Source organism: Pleurodeles waltl, chromosome 1_2, assembly GCF_031143425.1.
Source record: "Pleurodeles waltl isolate 20211129_DDA chromosome 1_2, aPleWal1.hap1.20221129, whole genome shotgun sequence".
Lineage (NCBI taxonomy): Eukaryota > Metazoa > Chordata > Amphibia > Caudata > Salamandridae > Pleurodeles > Pleurodeles waltl.
Window position 1 is genome coordinate 85,877,816 of NC_090437.1, and position 19,943 is coordinate 85,897,758.

The 19,943-nt window shown below is 42.4% G+C and overlaps 1 protein-coding gene across 1 annotated transcript in view; it reads right to left on the minus strand.

Moving 5' to 3' along the window:
- LOC138297076 (coiled-coil domain-containing protein 17-like) overlaps positions 1–19,704 on the minus strand; it is a 327,301-nt gene extending 307,597 nt beyond the window's left edge. Inside the window, exon 1 of the mRNA XM_069236583.1 lies at positions 19,192–19,704. Within this exon, the coding sequence (XP_069092684.1) occupies positions 19,192–19,323 (132 nt within the window). The 5' untranslated portion in view covers positions 19,324–19,704. The remainder of the gene's footprint in view (positions 1–19,191) is intronic.
- Positions 19,705–19,943: the final 239 nt, after the last annotated feature.

Sequence of the window (19,943 nt, forward strand, 5' to 3'; positions counted from 1 at the left end):
AGACAGTCACCATCACTGCCTCAGTTCAGGAAGGACCTCAAGACCTGGCTCTCCAACTGATCTCTGAGGAAACACCCCTCAGCGCCTTGAGACCCTATGGGTGAGTAGTGTGTTTTAAAACACATGATAGATTGACTTCACTGACAAGAACTGTCCAAGATGTGGCTGTTTATCACTCCAATGCAACACAAACTGACAACATCGTCTACTATGAACCTCCACATAAAGTGTATAGATCCACCAGCAATGCACCAGTTCTTGTGTTTTCACAGACTGCTTCTGGTTACTTCATCGACCAAGATGAGTTTTCTTCAACTTCATATACATCTGCAACAGAAACTTTTTTAAAGACACCCAAGCTGTGCATATGCCTTAAAAATAACAATTTGGTCAATCCATGGTACTATCTGTGGATACTACTGACATTGCTTGCCTATCTGTTATGGATTGGTTTGTGTTTTCTTTCTCCTGATAAATAGTCGTTACTTCCTGTACGCTCTTCTGTTAAGCCAGTGGATGAAGTTTTAACAACATATCTCTCCTCACAGACCTTGCAGATTCTGAAAAATGGCTGCATCCCTTGGAAATACATAAACAGTAATGAATTGTTTGCAGCTGTTAATTTGTACCGGGCTCGACAGATAATGGCTAAAAAGGAAGCAAGTTACACCATGCTTAGCATTTAAAAGTTAGAAAAGTTGCCTTTCACTGTTGCATAGACACCAACAACAGTATGGTTAGTACATGGGGTTATAAATCTGCTGATTTACACCTTAGTTTCACAAAAATTTTGAAACATTTAGCTGTGGGCAGACACGAGCGGCTAGGTGATAGCTATATTAAGGAAGAGTGGGAGTTGCCTTTCAAGTGCAAATGTATGAACGGCGAAGCAGAGGTCTTTCTGAGTGGAAGTGAATGCGAGACTACTGTTAGTCATTCAACGATTTGCAAGCAAGTGTGCCTTCATGGCTTTTGCAGTGCAGAGGTCGCAAACTTGGCAAGCTTCCTGATGGGTACTCCCATCGCTTTGATTTGTCCAGCATTTCATACACTTTCAAATGGAAGTTATGTAGTTCTGAATGATCAGAGTTGCTGCGGTATGAGGCTGGGAACTGCCAATGCAATTTTAGTTTCTCAAATTGTAACTTGTTGCAGTCATGTTTTACTCCCCCAAACAACAGATTAGGGTAGCAGAGATGTAGCCCCACATTGCTACTGCTAAGGTAAATATTGACAAGCTGAGCTGACTAACGGCGCTACTGTTTCAAAAATAAGTGGCATTGACATCGGCCAGGGAGACATACAATCTCCAGATAGCGAGATCATCAGCCGAGGTACAATCCTTATTAAGTAACAACTTCCTCAAGCACTTTGGAGAACTGGTCTGTAGGATTTTTAACATCTTGAGCACTGAAGGGATTGTACACTTTTTTAAGGTTGTCTTTTCTGGATTTGTATCCACATTCCAGACAGTCTTCTGAGTCATTTCTTCAGCTATCCATTCAGTCTTTTCAAGTGTGTTTGGAATATTTCCTATAACTTTGGTGCTGATTGGTGGAATACTGCTACTGCTCTTCCTGATATGCAGTGGTTGTGCTTTCTCAGTTAAGCGGAGTGATGGAGCTACCATCAGCCCAACTTTGTCGTGACCGCATGATGCAGTACTTTGATGCTCCATTGCCGGAAGAACTGGAGCATATTTGGTCATTGTCCTTCCAGCCAGTCCTATTGTGCGTGCAGCCTGTGTTTCATTGCATTTGATGCCTCTTTGAATGCATGCTGTGTGTCTTGAGCTCCAGCCAGTGCCTCCTGTGGCCAAGGAACTGTTAATGTTCCCGATGGAGGTTCATTCATGGTCATGCCTCATGAGATTGAGGTTGATTTGCAAGGCCACTTATGAACCACTGCTTATGAACTACTTGGCTCCTTCGACGTAGTGCAATGGATGGTGCCGTCTATGCGGTGATCCTACGACTGAGGCTTCTTCGCACTTCTAATCCATGGATCCTTCTGCCAATCCTGTGTTCGATTTAACATCTGTTGATCTGGAACCCTTCCTGGACACACTCCCGTTTGATGACTTTGGAGATTTTCACACATATTGTTAAATTCGCCATTGGCTTTTTTCAAAATATGAAATGTGATACCAAATTGCTTTATTAATTTGGCCTGCCTTGCTTATCATGATTGAAATTAAATCTCTTTTGTATGTTTTTAGCTTAGATTTTAACTAGATTTTAGGCCTTTTAGTTCAGAGCAATTTTAGATTTGGACTCATGCACCCTCCCTAGTAAGTTGACATCCTTGTTCTGGCAATAGGGAGGGTAGGGTCAATCACTGTTAGTTTCCCACGAGGCACAGAAGTCAGCTTAGCCATCGGTTTTCAGACTTGTTGCCCATTTTACCTAGTAACCTGTTATCCACTAGGCATGCTCTGTTTTATCCTATTTATTTCATTATTTCTTTTAGCACTTCTGCAGCACCATTTTTAAAGAAATGTTTTGCTTTTTGTTATCAGTGCCATTCTGAGGATGCGTCATTATCAGTGATGTATGTACATAGGTATTATCATTATGTCCCTTTCACTCTTACATTGACGGGAACATTGTGTACACTTGTTAGGGAATGTTTATATAATTGGCGACACATGTCTGCTACATTATCAGTTGTTTAGGTACATACCTGCGTAGAGGATCCTACATGAGCCATATAAATACACCTTACGTGGACAAGGTCAGTAGAGTGATTCCTTCCAGATGCCATCTATGCTGCAAGTCACCTTGCTGCAGAACTTATGTGTCTTCACAGAGTCTGACCTAGAGACCTCATCCCAAGGTAACGAGGGATGGGGGACACTTCTCAAGGACATGGTACTGACAGATTAGGGTTTATCACACCCAGCTCTCATTAGGGTAGAGATGAGGCTCCCTTTGCTAGGAATTGCATAGCTGATGTTTATTGAAATATGGTGGAGGTTTTGATATTCACAACTCTCATCTTCATGATTTTGCTTTTATGATTGTTCATTATCCTAATCATTGCAATTCATGAATTTTACCATAGATTGCAGTGTTTTCAATACATATATTGAAAACTCTCCTGCATCTCCTTCATTCCCTATGTCTGTATGAGACTTATTGCTAACTAGAGAAAAGGGTAACTTCCATTCCACCACAACTCCCACGAGAAATCGCATCCAGAGTCCATGTGTAAGGCTGACAGAAATCACCTTTACTATATAGTGCCAAAGTGCCATTAGTGATTGTTTATGTGCAGGAAGGGACACATTCCCGCACATAAACAATCACACCCCTCAAAGCAGACATCCTTGCACGATGGTGCAAGGATGCCTGCGTTGGCAGCTAAATTTAGCACCAGTGCAGGGGACAACACAGGGATGCGCCATATTCAATTAAATACAGCTTATCCCTGCGTTGTGAAAAGGCTACTTGGTCTATGTCTTTTGTAGTTAACTCCTCTAAAGCCTTACAGGCTGAGAAAGCTCTCAACAATTTTGACCTATTCATAGGCTTATATTTGTGTGTGTTTTCTCCCCTTCTGGGTCAAATCCATATACAAAAACATTACTCTTGGGTCCCTACAGGGGATTAGGATCTGACCACGGGCAGTCCCTAAGTCTATGTGATGAATAACTGGGAGTTCTTGGTACTTTTCAACATTAGGTGTACAGAGAGGGATCACCAGCAGCAATACGAACCAAATTCCCAGTTCCTTCGGAGACCTTTGTTCCCTTTTTATTGCCTCAAATGCTACAGCCTCTTCTTAGGGACCTTGGATGTAACTGAAGCTTAGGGTTAACCTCCGTTACACAACCCTTAGCTCTTTTTATCACACCCTTTTCCCCTAAGCATACTCTCCTTTTCATATGTTGATTCTTTGCAGAGTGAGTGTGGATCTCCTGATCTACCACTAGCCTAGGCTTCTGAGGGAGAAGTATTTGCTTTTTCTCCTTACCCTTTCGCACAATAAGACGACCTAATTGCCAATCCTCGAACCACCTGTGGTCCAATGCCCTGGTCCTATCTTCAGTGCTCGATGTAGGCCAGGGATGAGTTAAGCACACAGCAGCAGAACCTGAAAAAGTGAGTAAGCCTGTATATCACTCCACTGACACAGATTAAAAAGGACCTGATCACTACACAGAAAGCTAGCAACACTGCGATCATGTTGCTTAACTCCTGGTGAAGGGGGTAGCCTTTCACCAATATGAGGGTAGTGCTTCGGGCACCCTTACTGGTCCAACAAGACCACAATCCATGAGACAGGTCACGGTGCACACACACGATCTATGTTCGCCTATGACAACGAATAACTGCATTAGGGATACAGACATCAGTAAGTTTGGGCACTCAGGGCAGGGGTGCACATCTGTTACCATGTAGAGGACTTTTCTGTACCAACAACAAGAAAGGACAGAAAAGGCACCATCAGGTGGGAAGAGTGTTCCCTTCGGGTTAAAGACACTAAAGCCCAAATGTACTAATAATTTTCATCAGGTTTGCGTGATACTTCTTTGAAATACTTTGCATCAAGGGGGGGGGGAGGTCCTTGGATAATGCATGTATGTTCCCAAGCAGCCAACCATGGGTTTTAATGTAAATCCCTATTTACAAACATTGGTAGACAGTGATTTATGGCACAATCTTACTGCTCTTTGAGGCAGTCACAACTAGGAAAAATGTTTTAATTTAGCCTCGTTTTTCCAACTTTGCATGTGTGTCTCATTCTACAGTGCACATACAAAGGAGGAAAACCTTAAAGCATAGTTTTGTTCTGAAAACAGCATCTTCCAGTAAGAAAACTATGCTTCAAAGAACCCTCACACCCTTGCACTATGGTGTGTGCACTTAGAATGTGCATTGGCACATGGCTGACTAAAGTACACCTTTGCTGGAGGAGAGAAAATAAACAGTAGAATTGGTTAAAAAAAATTCTCTCTCCCTCTGACGCAACTTTGGGGCAGTGTGTCCTTGCATCAAAAAATAGCAAATCTGCTTCCTGGTCCATGGGAGTGTCCAGTACAGTTTCAGACACTCTTTGACAGTGATCACACACACACAAACACTCTCTCTGAAAGTGTGATTGTATTGTCTCCTTTGTGCTGCTGCTGTCTGTCCTTTGCTTTAAGGGAAGATGGCAATTCTGTGGAACTTATTATGTATGTCTGAAGGAAGCATGGTCAACTCAGGGAGAGTCAATAGTGTGGATTTGGAGAGTTGGCATAAGCATTGGTGGAAATCTCATGTATGGTTCTATACCCAAACTACTACGATCAATCAGAACAGTCAGATGCCGCTGAGAGCCATACTGGCATAGGGATCAGTCACTAACAGCGTGATCCCCTGAAGTAACAATTCGAAAACACCCAGATCTTTAGGCAGCAGCATGGAAAACATTAGTTAAACTATGGACAGTAGCCGAGCTGACCTGCCTAGGAGACAGACAAGAATGAGGTCATTTGAAGAATTGCTTGATGAAACATCACTGCCATTAGGCCAATATTTAAAATATGGGAAAATAGTGGCTGATATACCAAACATATGGAGACAGGTATCAAAGAACACCCTGCACATAAGGTTCTGCCTAATTCAATCACAATGTATACCAGGAAAAAGTAGCACCATTCCTTCATAAGGCACTACTGAACATTTTTAAAAAAAGACACTCATGACAATGAAAACTGGGAATTAGATAAGGGAAAGGAAATATCAAAGAAGGACTAGTGAATGATATTGAAACACACATCTAAAGCGTCTCAAAATGTACATTTATAATGAATCCATATAAGTACTAGCATGAAATGCATATCAGCCCAAAAAACTAGGCAAAATGAAGGCCAATGCAAGTGATGCGTGTCAGCGATGTATCAAAGAAGAGGCTGAATTTGATCATATGACTTGAGGCTGGTGCTGTAACTAGGTACACATATGTAGTAGTTCCATGAAGCTTATAACATGTATCTCTGTACAAGGATGTGTGTAGCCCTCAGCTCTGCACCTTCTCTCACTCATCATCACATTCTATGACATATTAGAACCCCAATACTTTGTACAAGTTCTACACATTACAATTAAGGGGAACTATAACACTTTCCTACCTTCCTACCCATTTCTACACATCCCTTTCTCTTAAGATAAAATAAACCACTGACCCTTATTTTCCTGTATTCTCTAAAGACAAACAAAACTTAGAAACCAAACATTATTCATACACATAATTCTCTATAATCTTGGGTTTTCCTATAATTCTTCCAAATGCACTTTTTTCTACCATAACAACCAGGCTGCTTCACTTTACCAACCTCCTGATGATGAACATTTCCACTTCCTTCATCAGTCTCTTGCACACTACCTTCATCAACAGCCCTGCTTTTCTCCTCCTGTTTCTAACCCTGTGACACTTCCAACCACCAGTATCTGTTAACTCCAAGTCTATCGAACAAATCCTCCTTGTTTCTTTCTTTATCTTTGCCATGTTTATCAAAAGCAATGTGACTCATGTGGCAAATACTGCTATCTTCCAGTTCTACCATATTCTTCATAATTCTCACCACCTTTTTGGGACTACTGAATTTGCTTTCCCCTTTGACTACTTTCTTGACTGATTTCACACACACCCAATGACTTCCTTTCATTAGTATTTTTCTTACCCCGTGTTTAGCATCAAAGTATGTTTTATTTCTTTTCTGTGATGCCTAAATGCACTTTCTTACATCCTTAGTCTCTCAATTCAGCTTCTTACTTCTTTTCATCCAACCTGGATTTACCTTGGAATAAGGTAATGTCAGAAATGGGGTCTCTAGTTGGCAGACTACGAACCTTGTCCAAGTAGGGACCACAATCCCACTCAGGGTAAGTCACAACACAACACAAATTATCCTGTGCCCACCCTTTGGTAGCTTGGCACAGAGCAGGCAGGCTTAACTTGGAAGACAATGTGTAAAGTATTTGTGCAATAACTCATACAATAACACAGTGAAAACACCACAAACATACACCAGACAGGTTTAGAAAAATAGATTATATTTATCTGAATAAAATAAGATCAAAATGACATAAATCCAATAGACACAAGTCAGGATATCACTTTTTAAAGGCTTAAATGAGTCTCAATCCTTAAGACTCGATGGTTATATCTTTGTAAAACATAGTATGAGGGATGTGTCAAAAATAACAATGCACGGGCCGCAGATGAGGAGATGCATTGAAAAATAAGGTGCTGCATCGGATTTTCTGGTGCAGCACAGACAATGCATCGTTTCTTTCCATGCTGCAAGGTGATGTGTCAATTTCCAGGAGCACAGTCTTGGCTCCTCACTGTGATGCAGGGATATTTTGACGCCCAGGGACGAAGCATTGAAAATCCTTGATGACCTGATAGAAAGAGCATGTGCTGCGTCGATCCAGTCTGCGGTGCAGTAAAATTTCAGCCTTGAGGCAGGTCCTATGTCGATTTCTGCAGGCGTTGGGTTGATTTTCTGACACACAGATACTTTCTACCTTTTGGTGAAGTCTTTGTGGCCCTGAGACTTCAGAACACGAGGCAAGCTCAATCCGGGCCCTTGGAGATCACTAGTGGAGAAGGCAGAGTCCTTCCAGCAGGGCAGGAGGCCAGCAGGCAGCAGGACAACAAGTAGGGCTGCAGTCCTTCTCAGCAAAGCAGTCCTGATGAGTCCTTTGGGCAGACTGGCAGTCACTCTGACAGAATCCAGGTGTAGACCCATAAGTGTCTGATTTGGTGGGGTCAGAGACCCAGTATATAGACTCAACAGTGCCTTTGAAGTGGTGGAAAATTCAAAGAGTGGTTTTGAAGTGCACAAGTTCCCCTTTCAGCCCAGTCCTGTCTGCCAGAATCACTGTGGGGGGGGGTAAATTAGTCCTTAGTGTGAGAGAGAGCCCCTCCACTCTTCCTGCCCAGAGAGACCCTTTCAGTAGGCAGAGAAATGCAGATGTGACTGAGTGTCCTGTGTTTATGGCTGTCTGGGTGGAATGCACAAGGGGAGCCGTCAACAAGCACAGACCAGATGTGGATTGGAGACACGCTGTAAAGAACAGATGGCAGTAAGGGCAAAGAAATGCCCACCTTCTAAAAGTGGCATTTTTAAAATAGTAATATAAATTCAACTTTGCCAGTAAGCAGTATTTTCTATTACCATTCTGGCCTTACTGAACATGACAGGGCTACTCCTTCCAGATCAGAATCTACTACCTAAACTTATATATGAGGGCAGTTCTAATGCTAGTCTAATGCTAGAGGAACAGGCCTCACAGTAGTGGAAAATGAATTTGTGAGTTTTTCACTACCAGGACATGTAAAACAAATAAGTACATGTCCTGCCTTTTACTTACATAGCACTCTGCCCTATGGGTTATCTAGGGCCTACCTAAGGGGTGACGTTTATGTAGAAAAAGGGGTGTTTAAGGCTTGGCAAGTAGTTTTAAATGCCAAGTCGAAGTGAAAGTGAAACTGCACACACAGGCCTTGCAATGGCAGGCCTGAGACATGGTTAAGGGGCTGCTTATGTGGGTGGCACAATCAGTGCTGCAGGCCTACTAGTAATATTTAATTTACAGGCCCTGGGCACATGTAGTGCACTTTACAAGGGACTTACAAGTAAATTAAATATGCAAGTTGGGTATGAGCAAATGTTACTGTGTGCTTGGGAAAGAGCACATGCACTTTAGCACTGGTTGCCAGTGGTAAAGTGCTCAGAGTCCTAAAGCCAACAAAAACAAGGTCAGAAAAAGAGGAGGAGGAAGGCAAAAATATTGGGGGGACCCTTCATAGAGGGCCATTTTCCAACAGGTAACCAGCCTCTCTTTAATCCAAACAAACTTTCACCTACTGCCTTATGTGGTGTCATCCTATACAACCACATCATCCTCTTCCATTCATACTACCAAATTTTCTTTCCCTTGCTTGGCAACTGCTCTATTAGCCCTTTCCACAACAGAATGTCTCTAGGAAGATATAAAGCCATACATCTCTGATCTCTATCAGCTAATTTGACAAACGTCTTCAGTTCCTTCCGATTTGAACTGGACCCCATTGTCAGTTAATATTGATAAAGGAAATCCTTCCTTAAGAAACACAGCCACAAGAAATGTAATCACTGTAGCTGTATCCACCTTATCAACTACTTCTAATTCAATCCACCTTGAAAACATAACCAAAAGAACTACAACATACCTACATGCACCATCACACAATGTAATGGGTCCAATGGTGAGTGCTACCTCATCCCACTGCAACTTAGGACACCCATTGAGGACATGGAGGGATTTAAAGTTTTCTGAGATTTGTCTGCATTCTCACAATCAATACATATTTTTACAAATCCCTCTGTTTCAAAGTTGACTTTAGGCCACCAATACAACATTTTTATATTGCGTTTGGTGTGAGTAATGCCTGAATGTCCTTCATGACCAATGAGGATTATTTTGCCTGTAATCCCATTGAGGTACAGATATTGAGTAGTTTCATGAAGTTTAGAACATGTATGTCCATACAAGGATGTAGAAGGACCTCTCAGCTCTGCACCCTCTCTCACTCATTGCCACATTCTATGACATCATGTATATATTAGAACCCCAATACATTCTACAAGTTCTATACATAACAGTTAAAAGTAACTACAACACTGACCTACCTACCTACCTATCCACTACTACAGCTGTCCAGAGATAACTAGATATTGTGTAACGATAACTGATATAACAGATGTCTCAGGATGCGAAAATCTGCAACCACAGATATGTCTGTTGGGTATGATGACGAGTTCTCATAAGCAAAAAATAGGGAAGAAAGTAATGGATCTACTGTTCATTCTAGCAAAATGAAACATAGTTGTTCCATTTAATTAAATGGAGAGAAAGTCCATAAATCATGCTGCGATCAAGAGTAGGTATTTTTTTGGGTAAGATGCGCAGTGGGTACAACAGGAGCATCAAACCCAGCCAGCTCCTATAATCAAACTGCCAGATTCAAGGTTCTATCCTTTCCAGATTCCGCCCTCTGCAACATTCCACTACTCCTCACAAACCAACATGGCACGCAGCAACACTTGGCTGTCACAATAGCCATGTGTTGCAATACCACTACAACATGTAGAATTGAGAAATGGAAACCGCAGGTCAGTGGTGGCTGGTGACTGAAAGCAGTGGTGGGGCACAAATACAAGACGGAATTGCACCTTGTGAGTGAGCCTCACTACCCACGTATTTCCATTCACCTACTCACCCACTGCCTTTGGTCACCTACCCATTTACTCATCCACATTGTCATCCACTGCCATCCACACAACTCTTATACACAGACACCCACATTTCCTCAGCCACTCAGTCAAGCCCTGCAAACACTGATTCAAACAAACACACATTGCCTCACCCATCCAGTATCCAGCAGTTACAGTGATAAAAGCTACACGTTTATTTGAGCTGCAGATTACATGTTTAATATGACATATCATGTTATTCGTCTGCAGAAGAAATAAAACGAGCATAACTAGCCATGATAAATTACTGGAACCATTACTGCCTTTGAGAAACAAAATCACCTACAGAGGCATTGAAGGGAGAGGAGAGCTGAGAGACAGATTTTTTTCTTATTGTCTGTAAAAAAAAATAGAGCTCCAACTTACTTGTGTGCAGGGTTGTCTTTGGCATATTTATGACTTGAGGTCTTCAGGTCACACTCCTGTCTCCCAGAGAGCCCTGAATGGAGTTATTTATTGTATTTATTCCATTTCTCAGCCACAGACTGCTTGTAATGCAGGAAAAGGGGATTTTCTTTGCTCAATGCCACATTCTTTTAATAAAATGTGACCTCTGGTACGTAGACTCTTCTGATCACACCCCACCATTTAAGTATATAGGAAAGGGTGGAGAATAATATCGGAGTGACCTGAAGTTTTCAGAAACCCGGGCTGAACAAAAAACGCTCCAGGCTGTTTACTATCAGGACTTCTGGTGGAGGAGGAGATAAGCCAGGGACGTCACTGTGTTCTGAGAAAACTTAAGGGCTTTGCGTGGGCAAGCCCTGTCAGCCCTACTGTGCAGCTTTCAGCCACATACTGACGCAGGCGCAGTGGAGGTTTTGAAAGTGCACAACTTTCACTCGGAAAATGTTGTGCAGAAAATGTTTTACTTTCAACATGTAATTAAATATATGCTTCACTAGAGAGGCCAGAAAAGGCTAGGGGCGCAGCCCCTTAGCCCTTGAACACCAGCCCCCCCTGCTGCAGGTTAAGAGAAGGTCAAAAATTGAGGTAACTATTTTTATATATGGTAAAAAAGAAGGGCACTAGAAATGTGGAGGTGCCTTTAAAGTGGGACAAGTTGATATTAAAATGTCTCCATCAAATAGACAAAGAAACCCAACATGAATGATCCTTGTCGTCTGTGGAGATGATATACATTGATCAACTATGTTGATTAAGAGTCATGTGAGGTACGAGAAGTGCAGCTGGATTATAAAATAATAAAAGGAGAATACGAAAGGATCATCTGGAATGCAAGACTGAATCCAAATGATAACTGTAAATGGAAACGGCTACACATATACCCATTGAAATTGGACCATTAGGAAAGTGGAGTGATTGATTGCTTTACTGTTACAGTTAATAGTTGTGAGAAATTGGGTTGTTGGTTAAATGGTTAACTGTGTGAAAAGCTGTAGTTTTACGCTAGATGATGATTCAAACTTTTGATCAGTCATTTCTTGCATATGTTGCCTATCAGATCTAGAAGTGAAATCAAAACATTCTTGCTGGGATATGAGAGCTCACATTCTTTAAAAAGGAAAGCTTTTGGCATAGCACTTTTAGAACGAAAACATTTTAACACAGCACTGAATATATTTAATTGCGTATAGTTTTACACAGCGCAAACGAGATCCACTGGGGCAGCACTTTGCTTTTCCAAAGAACACTGAGCACAATACGATAGTGGCTCAACAATATAAAAAAACATGGAATGGGTGTAGATCTAGAAAGCATTATTATTCATAGGTATCACTTATTTTATGGAGTAGAGGAACAAACAGTGAGAGTAAGGCACACAGTTCCCCACCTGTAGTATAAAATCTATACGATAACAATATTCTTCCCAGGGTGAGGTTTTTTGTGGTAATCCGGAGCAAAGCCCTTTTTGAGGTTGGTATGTCCTAATTAAAACATGACACGCTGGTGTTAATAAAAATATTTTATATCATAAAGTTCTGGTGAGAATGATTCATCCTAAAAACATCAGGAACGGTGTTTCAGATTCTGGGAGCAAAGTTTACTTCCGAGTTCTTGCTTTTTTGAGTGAAGGAGTTTTCAGTCTTAGGTAGTCAGCCTTTTGGAGAGAGCTGAGATGTCATGAAGTGATTAGTTTTGTTAGCAAATGGTTTGCAACACCCATATCTATAGTCTTGTGTACTATGGAAGCCAACTTGAAAATGCTCCTAGCATTAATGGAGAGCCTTTTGAGTCTAATCAGCAATGGGGTGATGTGCTCTGTTTTATCTGAAGTTCGATACTAGTTAGGCTGCAGAACTAAGGCTGTCTTCAGAAGAGCCGGGTGAACTTTGGAAATGCCAGTCAACAGGGAGTTGCCATAATCGATTGCTGAATCACTGTTTCGAGTCATCTGCCTTGTTAAAAAACGTGATTTCCCTATGAAGACTAACTTGGTACTGAGCTCCCTTTGCTATAGCATTAATGTGGACTGTTACACAGGCCTTCGCCACCTGCAGACTAGACTACAGAAACACACTCTACACAGGAATCACAGCACACCCCCTGAAGAAATTTCAGACAATACAGATCTCCGGGGCAAGACTCATACCCAACCTCCCCAGAAGGGCGCACATCACACCCCACTTCAAGAAACGACACTGGCTCCCAGTTCAAAAGAGATGCCAGTTCAAGATGCTGACCCATCAAGGTCTTGCCAACAAGGCCTTGCACTACTATGGACCAGCACAAGTCAAAAAACACCTGACCTTCCACCAACCGACCAGACACTGCCAATCAGCCTCCCTCCCCCTCGCAGACACCCCACGGATCCGTCGAGCCAACAGCAGAGGGCACTCCTTTCTTGCACCTCCCAAGGCTTGGAACAACCTCCCCCTGCACCTCAGGACCGCACCATCACTCCAGCGATTCAAAAGAGAACTAAAGACCTGGATATTTGAATGATTATACCTCCATGCAGTAGCGTGCAGCTCCTGTTCTGCAACACCTTCACAGGTGATTTGCTGTGCTCTATAAATGTTTGACTGATTGGTGGAGACATAGCTTTTTGCAATTGCAGTAGAGCAGGTTTGACTCCTCAATGAGGGTTTGCTCTGATGTGAGGCAATGTGGCAGGGAGAGAAGAAGGAAGTCTGGGCCCGATTTAGGTTTTGGCAGACGGCCCACAGTCAAGGCAGTTCATGGGAATGCAGTTCACTCTACGGGTGCTGCATCTGCAGGATGCAGCCCTGTCGCACACAGTATTTCATTTGTCTTTACAAAAAGAAAACCCTGAAATGGGATTTTCTTTTTTAAAGAAAAATAATAATGCTCCCCTCGCCATGGGAGTCTTCTTGCATTATAATGTTTTTACTGTTGCCTAGCGCCAGACAATTTGGGTGGGGAGGCATGCAGTCATTTCTCCAACTTCCCTTACTCCCTAGGGTGGTTGGAGAAGCTTTGTTACAGCGGAGACAAACTAGCCTCTGCTATGGCCAAACTGGAGGTCCGTTCACAAGTACATTTGGCGAGCAGACCACTATATTTGCAGGGGAGGTTACTCTCTCGCTATTGCGACGGAGTACCCTGTCAGTCAATATATAAATCAGATCCTCCATTTTTCAAAGCTTCAATCTGAGATGAGTAAAGTATATTCAACATTGAATGTGTGTAAGACTCTTTGCAAGATCAAATATATCCTCCAGCAAGAAAACCTTCAAGTATAAGTGTGCAGTGTCTGCATATAAATGAAAACAGATGCTGGAATTTTGCAGGAGAGTTGAGGGCTCCAAGTACAGATTAAAAATGTCTGAAAGAGAATGGAATCTTTGAGAAGCACTTACTGAAGAGGCTAGGGGCTGGAAAGAAAATTTGACAGTTTTACCATCTGTGAGGGATTTAGAAGTTGTGACTCAAATTATCTCCAAACTGTGCCATGGATCCCTATCTCTTCTAAGATATCTCTAAGGGTGGTGTGTTTGACTATGTCAAATACTGCACATAGCTTGAGACTTAAGAGGAGGCAAGAATCGCTACTGTTGAAGATATATGCACTATCCACAGTTTATAGCACTGTTGGCTTTATGCTGCAATCCGCCCTAAAGCCTCAATGGTGGTCATCTAGGAGCATGATTCAATGTTTTTAGCAGTTTCAATACGTTGCTAGGAAGGTTGGGAGTAGGGCAGAAGGTATTAAGGGCAGAAGGCTGAACATTTGGCTTTTTGAGAAGAGGAGTGATATGTCCGTATTTGAAGCAGAAACTTCAACTTGACTCAAAGAGGAATTGATTACGTGAACTAAGCCGGGGATGATGAATAAATGTCTTTCACGGTTGTTACCGAAGAGTGTCTCCAAAATAAAAGGATGGCCTGATAGCGGAGATAGTGATTCCAAGGTCAGATTCAATTAGCACCTCAAAAGAAGTGCAATTATCAGCAACTTTTCATGAGATGGCCTCCTGTGGTAAGACTAGTTCTGTAGTCAAGCAGGAGAGCTCATTTCTTCTTTTTTAATCAAAAAGTTGGAGAGGTTTCTTTGGTGTATGGGATATTCAGAGACATCAGGGCGTTGGTGGACTTCTTGATGTTATCAAAAAGTTGTTTTGGTTGACTTTTTGCTCTGTTGCTTTCTGTTTTGAAGAAACTTAGGGCCTGATTTAGATCTCAGCAGAGTGGTTACTCTGTGGCAATAGCGACGGATATCCCATCTGCTGAAATCTAAATACCACTGTTTTCTATGGTATCTAGATTTCGAGGACAGGATATCCATCATCATTGCGACCAAGTAACCCCTCCACCAAGATCTAAATAATGCCCTTACTTTTGCCTCAAAATGTGTTATGATACTCTTTATGTTTAATGTCTGTCATTTGTACAGTCTGCTTTTATGGGTTTGGGCCCCTTGTCCATTCTATTGCTCTCAGAGTTTTCCCTTACTCCACAACCAGTTTTACAGACCATTATGTGGATTTATTTTTGTTATACCTTTTTAGTTTAACAGGGCAAGTTAATTTTCATAATGTGTCATGACCTGTGTTTTTCTTCTAATTTCAAGTTTGCTTCAGATTCACTTTGGGAATTCATTGGTTTTCAGGATTAACTTGGTTCATAACAGAGACTGGTTAATGCTTTTGAAATTCCCGCCCCAAGTCAATTTTTTTAATTTGCTTCAGGTACAACAAAGTGGTCAGACAAATCCCCAGATGAAGGGGATTGGCCCTGGATGAGGCCTTTTTGGCAATTAGACATTCCAAGATAGAGCTCTTTTATACCAGGATCTACCTCAGAATTGTTTGAGATCATTATTGAGCAAAACAAGGGACAGCTACAATACAATTGTGTCTGTGGAGCCACCTCAGTGATGGCTGAAGTCTCCAGGGTATATGTTATTAGAATTTGGACTGGAACCTTCTGCTATGACTTCCAAAAGCTGTTTGCAAAAGCTGATTCTTGACAGGTAGATGGTATATGATGTGAAATATTGTGGACTTTGATGTGGGTTTCGATCAGAAGTATTAACTTCAACAGCCTTCAAAGAAGGAAAACTGGTCAATTTTCATGTTTTTATATTATGAATCAGACAGATGAGTCAGACATGGAATTCACAAACCAGTTTGAAGTAAATGGTATGTCATAGGATCCTGTTAGAACAAGGAGCTGCACCCCTGATAGTTATATATGGATGATAAGTGGCTGTTGGATGTCCTTGTAGACAAAAGGAAAAGGCTTAGACTGTGTGATTTAATGAACATATCAACACAGTCGCAACCTACATGAACAACCTTGCTGTTTTCAAAGGGAGATTCAGTTTTGTTTCCTAATGACTAACTGCAAGCCATCCTACTTAGACATTGCAGTAAGACGCTGCACCCACCTGCGTGGAGGCCTTGAACGCCCACAGGAAGACCATGATAAACTATGTGCCTGCATAGAACTTAACAGCTTTGCCCCAGTGGATATCTCCACTGGCAACTCTGAATCTGTTTAAGAGAAGTTGAGAATCGCCTGTGGCCCTGTCAAGGAGAACTCTGGGAGCTCTCTAACAGGAACCTCCTGTGAGTGGCATAGTTACCACATCACTTCTGAATTCGAGGATAGGGGTAGGTCTGTGTACCAATGACGCACTTGCACAAAACTTACAATGAGTTAGTCACGTACTTGATAATCAAGGGGCATTTGCCTGCTATTTGGAGGGTCACTGTTTTTACTGAACATATACGTAATTGTGTGAGTATTTGCTCTCTTTTGTAGTAGGATTACTGCACCGTTCACAGGAATGAGGAACCTTTAACACAACACAGGCTCCCCCCTTTTTTCGAAGATTAGGTATGTAACTGTGTAGCTCCTCAGAAACTGCCACTTGATCATCCCATTACATATTGTTTCATGAAACTTGTCGACCGATAACTAAGATCAGTGTGAATTCACTTGATCTTGTAACATTTTAGAAACTTCTATATCTTATCTTCTTTGGAAAAACTTGAATCATTGTGTCCAGGAGTCGCTCACAATGCTTTTAATTCAACATATGCCTGAATTCCTATTAAAGTGATAGCTTCACCAGGTCTATATTTGACATTAACTCATCTTATCTCTCAATAACTGAAACTCACTCCCTTTCCAATCCCTCTTTGGCTAATAAAAGTTATCTGATGACATGCCCTCTAGTGGGGCCCATTGGCCATTGCAGTGCGAGCCCAACGAGGAGCAATCCCAATGATGAAGCCTGCCACCATTGGTGAGTGAGGGCACTTACTCCTACGAGCAAACACTCCCAGTGACCACCACCATATCCCAATCGAGAGTCTGACTAGTCAGTGCGGAACAGTATACCCTAATGTACACTATAGTTACCATATCACCCGTGGCCTTTTAAAATGTGTTTCTGCATCTACTACTTTGCTCTGGTGCACAGACAAAGGCGTTCTCTCATTTGCACAGGGGCACTCTTTAAGGCAAATGATAGAACGTCACCTTTACATTGCCCCTTACAATGGTTATTCCAGAAGTACTGGAAAAAGCATCTGTGGACCTTCTGTGAAACAGACGTTCCTCTGGAGCACTAAAAGTAGTTTTAGGCATACTTCTGTATTAAGGCCCTCTAAATGTGCTTACAATGTAAACATATTCTGTTCACTCCATGGGGCATATGACATAAAGTTCATAAGGGCAACAACTGCCATAAAATGGTAAAATTATCACATTGCGCTACATTTGCAAATCCTAAGAACTATAGAGCTACTCTGCCAGTGAATTTTGTCATTCCTGCATGAGCATACATGCACTACAAAGCAAGTGACTGAATAGTTCAGTCATCGCTTTGTTACACAAATCACAGCTGGATCCCATTCCTTGGACTTCCTCTAAATTTTTATTTAAACAGTAGAATTTCCTGCATCTCACCAGTACAGTGTCCTACTGGGCAAGGTAAAAACCATTCATATCTGATGGACTCAACTTTCTACCAGGCTTTCTACCAGTGACTGAATCAGCAGGAGCGCAGCTTGCTCAGCAAGCCTGGAGGTTGTGAGCTTCAGATTTTCCAACAATCACACTAGCATATAATGTTAAAATGCATTCTATGACACGCAGGGTGCATGAGGAGGACCTAAGGGACAGTGAAAAGGGAGAGGAATGTGCACTGGTAGGAGTGCGAAGTCAGTGAAGACAATATTTTGTAAAATAAACAACATTTTTGAGGACTTTAAAAAAAAGAGTAAAAGTGTGTGTCATGTTTTTTACGCTCCTGTGGTGCATTGTTCTGGGACCATATTTACAAGCCACAGAAAGCCACCTTGCATGGCTTTTCATGGCCTTGTAAATATGGCCCACTTTCACGTATAACTCTGTGTGAAAGGGGCATTCCATGGGTGTTGCTGTGGGTGTCCACACGCAACACCCATAAAATCTGACACATTCTCAGAGTTACAAGGCTGGGAATGCGTCAGATTCCTACTCCACCTCAGGGGTGGCATTAAAGTGGCTCAACGGAGAGAAATAACATTATTTCTCCCTGTTTTTTCCTCTCTCCATGTGTACTGCATTCTGCAGCACACACAGAAAGAGGAAAACAACATTAATGATTGTTTATGTGGAGGAAGATACCCCTTCCTGCACATAAACTATCATCCCTGCAACTAAGGAACCCTTCCACCATTGTGCAAGGGTACTTGAGTTGGTGCTATGCAGCAGTTTGCGCGCCAGACCTGAGGAAAGTACAGCGATGCGTTGTATTTCTGTGAATACGACGCATCCCTGCACTTTCAAAAAGACGCAGCATAAATGAGGCCCTAAGGGCTTATTTAGAAGCCCCTCGCGCTGCCGTTGTGCCACTTTTTTTATGCTGAGGCAGCGCAAGCAGTCCCCTATACTGCGCTACATTTACAAACTGGCACAATGGGACCATTCCGCCAGTTTGTACAGCCTGGCATCACATTATACCTGTGCCAGGTATACTACGCCATGCTGCGCCTTCACAGCATGAACTCCTGCTCAGAGCTGGGGATAAAGTGATGCTGGGCTTTTTAACATTTGACCCCCCACCCCACCCCCGCGCATTGCTTGAGTAGCATCATATTTTTCGCTAGTCCAGCAATACGTCAGTTTAGCACCACAGATGCATCAGAATTTCTGACGCATCTGTGGAAACGTGTGTCATGGAGTGCTGTATCATAAATATAGCACCAACATGACATCATTGGGGGTCTAGGGCTGGCGCAAGAAAAGTGGTGCATGGATTCGGATGTATCAGTTTCTTGTAAATGAGGCCCTAAGGGGCTTATTCACAAAGCCCTTGCGGCACCGGTGCGTCACTTTTTAAATGGGGAAAAGTGACGCACCGGCTTCGTAAGGGGCTTGTAAATAAGCCCTCGTGTGTTTTGAGAGGTGGGCAATGTGCCGTCAAACAAGCAACAGCAAAGACCCTAGGGCAGCAGCGTCATAGAGAGGACATTTACCATTTCTTGCGGGGTGCGCGTCTCTCTCACTCGCCCGATGTCGCCTCCGATGCAGAATCTCGCCTGATGTTTTTCGAGAAGAAGCGAGGATTTAAAAGTCATGTTGCAGCTCGGGCAGCTCAGTCGATCCATCTTTTTTCGGGGCTCGCACCCGAAAGTTTACATAAAGACACAGGTCCTGAAGCACTGCATGTGGACGTCACACGGAAGGGCTCCGGCGTGCCATCTGCCTTCCTTTTATGCTGCGGATGAAGGGGCAACTGTGGCTTCCAGAAGAGAGGATCATCAAACGGCCGAGAAGAGAAGAAAATAAAATAGCGGGTCCTGAACAAAGTTTAGGGACGGATTTAATCTAACACCAAACAAGGATCCATGTTCTACCAGCCCATTCCCTTCCTGAGCGCTTGTCGCGGCAGCCTTAGCTGTGGCAACCTGTGTTTGTTTGCAAATAGCTCGCAGGAAAGTAAGGCCGGTCAGAGCCGACCTGCGGCACGTTAATTAACTGACTCAAGTGGACGGTGCAAGTAACTGGAGAAACAGCAAGCTGAAAAAAGTATTTAGCAAGTTGTGATCTATTAGTGCCCTCTAGTGTAATTTTCTTTAAAAAACAAGCGTTTTTGTAAAGCGAAAGACTTTGTATTTCTATTTTTCACTAAAAACACGATAACTAACCCCTAAATTATCAAAACGAAAGACAAGGCTTAAAATCATCTAACGCTGTTCATCAATTCTTCCTAATTTATACCTTTGAC